We start from the raw sequence: 4322 nt of genomic DNA, 5'->3' as shown, positions 1-4322 counted from the left end.
CACTCTGGAGTCCAAACAGGAGAGAAACCATTTAGTTGCTCAGTTTGTGGTAAAAAATACCTTCGGGAGAAAACCTTAACAACGCACATGAAACTTCATTCAGAAGAAAAACCTTTCACCTGCCCAGTTTGTAGAACAAGTTGCATTAGCAATAGCAAGTTGGTTAGACACATGCGTGTCCACACAGGAGAGAAACCATTCATGTGTTCATTTTGTAGTAAAAGTTTTGCACTAAAGGAAACTCTGAAATGACACTTGGTTATTCATACAGGGATGAAACCGTTTAGCTGTTCAGCTTGTGATAAAAGATTTGCTCGTTTCAGTCAGTTAAAAAGGTCTACCAAGTGTGGTCTGTGATAGTGGCGCCCGAAATAAAACAAAAGCGCAGAACATAATCAAAAATAAGCTTGCAGAAATGAAAAAAAGCGCAGAATGAAAACAAAAAGCTGCAGAAATGAAAAAAAAAAAAAGCAAAAAGCTGCGAAAAAAAAAAAAGCTGCAGAAATTAAATAAAAAAAAAAGCTGCAGAAATAAAAAAAAAAGCTGCAGAAATAAAAAAAAAAGCTGCAGAAATAAAAAAAAAAGCTGCAGAAATGCACGCTGAGGCAATTTGTTTTCAGCTGGATTTAAGTTCTGAAATGTGAAACCTGTTATTAAGTTTTCTTGTTATTCCTCGTCTTTATAACTGTCAGATTTAAGGTTACTGTAGACTTTGATAACATTTTACACCAAAATGGAGCTGCATAATTATTGTTTTCATAGTGTTCACTTAATTTGTTGATTTCTACCCACTGTACTTTCATTTTTTACATGTATGCAGTTATTAATTTTGCGAATGTGGGTTAATAAGTTAGTGTTACGTAGAGACAAAAAGCATCAAAAGTGTTGAAAAAAGGGACAAAACATTAAAAAAAAAGTTTAAAACATCGGTGAAAAGCGTCAACAAAAATGTTAATTTTCAATTTTGACGGGAAGACACCACGAGGGTGAAGATGTCCTCAAACTACAGGCTGCAGGTTCAACTCCACTAGAGGGCGACGTCTCACTTCCTTTATCCTCTACAGACCAGTTGCACTTCTTCAGTGTTTCGTATCAGCTGCTCCGACACAACTCTAACCTTAAATACATTTTTTATTAAATAACTCTCTCACATGTGATGGGGGGGTGAGCCCGTCAGAGACCAGCTGATGGTGTTTTTAATCTCATTATTTGGCGTCAGGAACACCGTCAGCTGTCGTTTGAGGCTTTGATATCAATCAAAAATAAATGACTTCATCTTACTCAATAAAAAAAAACTTTGTTTTGATTTTGTTTGTTTAAAAAGAAAATTAGATTTTTTTGTTTTAACCCTCCTTGTGTCCTCGGGTCAAATCTGACCCCTTTAAAAAAAAAAATGTCTATGTCTGAAATAATAGTTAGTTATTAATTAATTATTAATTAGTAGTTTCTTTTTGACCAAATTACCACAAAAAATGGATTGGATTCCTTCCAACGCTCTTACAAGTGATCACTCCTCTCATCTTAGCTATCAGTCAAAATAATTCATAATTTCTGCTTTATTAACTCAAATATAAGGTATAATTCTATATAAATGAGGGTTATTGACCATGGATTCCAAAAAGTAGTAAAACTAGTTAGTTGGAGTTAGTGAAAACTAAAAAAAAAGTCTGTAAAAACTGACAAAAATGTCAAATTTTTGTCAGTTTTTGAGTCTGAGGACAACACGAGGGTTAGTTTTTTGAGTCAGAAAGCAACACTTCTTTTACATTTATTGATCGGACAGCATAGGAAAACACAAATGCTTCTTATTCCGTAGTATTATTTTCAGATTATTTAACAGTCTTGTGACACATCAAATAACATTTCCAGGGATAGAAAAGAGTAAATGAAGTACATAAAACAATTATTGACACCACCAGTAAAAAAAACAGATAGACAATGTCACCCTACAAATTTCAGGGAATTCAGGGAATTTGACTAAATTTGACAAAAAATTACTAATGACTATACAAAAAAAAAGGATTAAAGCACACAGGTTAAATTCAAACAATTTCTGTTTAAAGTATATTACTTTTGGCAAAATTGACAATTGAAAAAAACAATAAAACTCACAATTTACAGCAGGACTTCGAGGGAAGAAGGGAGAACACACAACAACAGAACAGATGCATGCAGCTTGCAAAACAACAAAATAAACTGGCAACAAAAGACATTAAGTTGGCATCAAAGACATATTTGGTGTAGCAGAACTAAGCAACATTTCCAGGATAAAAGAAATTATTTGAATCGCAGAAAATCAAACGTAACGTCACATGAAAATAACCCAAAGCAACAATGAGAAAAAAACAATATTCATTGAAAGAAAATTACATAACGCATCATTTAACATAAATCTTGACTCCCTGTCTGCACACATGCAGCTGAGGGCAGGCTGAAAGAGAGAGCTGACGGCCATGTTGGGACACAGACAGATATGCTGTTTGTGGTGTTGTAATATTAAAATATAAAGCCGGTAAAGGCAAAGCCGACAGAGGCCAAACGGCAGCCAGTGTAGCCACCCCGGACCCTGACCCTGCAAGGCAGCCTGTTTCAACACGTGGAGCAGGAAAAGGGGAACACGTGCAGTTACAGGAACCAGCAACGATCCTCGAACAGATCATGGTGCAGGAGGTGGACCCCTGAGAGGAGACACCGCAGGAAGGACGACCGCAAGGTGTCCCGAACAAGAGGCGCCCCAGGGAATGACTCGTCCCTTAGGCATCCAAAAGTTAGAAGACGGTCAGATCATTGTTGGCCAGGGGAGCAGAGCGTGCCTCATTCAGAGCAAGGCAACCAATCATTGTTATGGTTTGGCTAATTTGTTCCTACTTATTTGGTATTTCCGTTCTGTCGTGTCTCTCTATGGTTGTGTTTCTGCAAATAACATCACAGAGCGCGGTCTAGACCTGCTCTCTTATGAAAAGCGCAGTGAGATAACTGTTGTTGTGATTTAGCGCTATAGAAATAAAATTGAATTGAGTCTCCTCGTGCTTGTGTCCTAGTCTCCTCCCCGGTCTTGTGTTGTGGTTTCTGTCTTGTGTTTCCCTTGAGTGGCTGTATGTTCTGTTTCCTGTTTTAATCCTGTCTGGTTTTCTGTGCTGTCTTGTCTTTAGTTTAGCTTCCTGTGTTGTCCTTCTCCTGTGATCACCTGATGTCTTCCACCTGTAACCAAGCCCTTTTGTCCCCTGCCTCTCGTCGTCTCATTACCCAGTGGATTTAGTGTCTCTAGTCAGATTGTTTTGTCTGTTTGCTCGTTCGTTCGCTGCTGCCAGTGTGTTTCCAGTCTCTTCATCCCCAAGGTGTCTGTGCTCCTGTTTCTGTGTTCTCGTGTTTGGTTTTCATCTTTTTGTTTTTTTGCTATTATCAATTCCTTCTTGGATATAAACACTCTCCTGCCTGCCTGCCTGCCTGTCCTTCCGTTTTAGTCCTCGAGTCCCTACATCGTCACTAATCATTATGCTACAAAATGGTTCTTCTACTCTGTTTGATTGACAGGAGAGATGATCAGAGGGGCAGCGTTTTTACCACCGTTGTGATCACAAGGACGGAAGAATGGGTAGAGTTTCTCAGTGAAGGAGCAGCCAGTAAAGGAGTAGATAAGACCTACAGCATCAACGTCATAAAAGGAGACCAGACCCTCCTCATAATCCACATACACCCCCACCTTCTGAGGAGGAGACTTCAGAGAGAGATGGACATCAGGACCAGCAGCAGCGTAGTACTTATTTTTATTCCTCAAAGATATCGTCCAGTAGCCATCCTGAGGACTGAGTGTGATGTCCCCCTTCCTGTTGACCGACTCTCTGGCCACTCCTAAAGCCCAGTCAGTCTTCCCTTTAACCTGAACCTCGTGGTAAAACCTTCCTGAAGAGAAATTCTGCTTTGCTAAGACATTAACACGAACATTAAATCTCTCTGGATTGTCTGGGAGATTCTTCTTTTCATCACTATCATGTACTTGTTTTCCATCGGCAGTCAGGATGAGATAGGGATTTGCTGTGTCAGGATCAAGAGTCACATCCACTGCAGACTTCTGGACCCTCTTCAGCTCGCCTCGAAGCACCTGCTTCATCTGTTCACTGAGCGTCTCCTCCACTTGATTCACAGCTTTCCTCACAGTCCCCAGAAATGAAGGTGGACGGACGTTGACTTGTGTCCAGTCCTTGGTGGGTGGAGCAGCGTTCAGGGATGTGAAGCTCTGGAGGAGGCGGAGGTGGTCTTCAGAGCGTGAGAGCTGCTCCACCTCAGTACTTCTCCTCTTCAGCTCAGAGATTTCCTGTTCC

The 4322-nt window shown here is 40.0% G+C and overlaps 1 protein-coding gene across 1 annotated transcript in view; it reads right to left on the bottom strand.

Moving 5' to 3' along the window:
• Positions 1 to 1799: 1799 nt before the first annotated feature.
• LOC116686519 (E3 ubiquitin-protein ligase TRIM39-like) overlaps positions 1800 to 4322 on the bottom strand; it is a 7633-nt gene continuing 5110 nt past the window's right edge. The window contains 2 exon segments of the mRNA XM_032511538.1: positions 1800 to 2841; positions 3496 to 4322. The exon segment at positions 3496 to 4322 is cut by the window's right edge and continues 11 nt beyond it. Of these exon segments, the coding sequence (XP_032367429.1) occupies positions 3515 to 4322 (808 nt within the window). The 3' untranslated portion in view covers positions 1800 to 2841; positions 3496 to 3514.

This window comes from Etheostoma spectabile, unplaced genomic scaffold, assembly GCF_008692095.1.
Source record: "Etheostoma spectabile isolate EspeVRDwgs_2016 unplaced genomic scaffold, UIUC_Espe_1.0 scaffold383, whole genome shotgun sequence".
NCBI lineage: Eukaryota > Metazoa > Chordata > Actinopteri > Perciformes > Percidae > Etheostoma > Etheostoma spectabile.
This window is presented reverse-complemented; position numbering and strand designations above follow the sequence as displayed.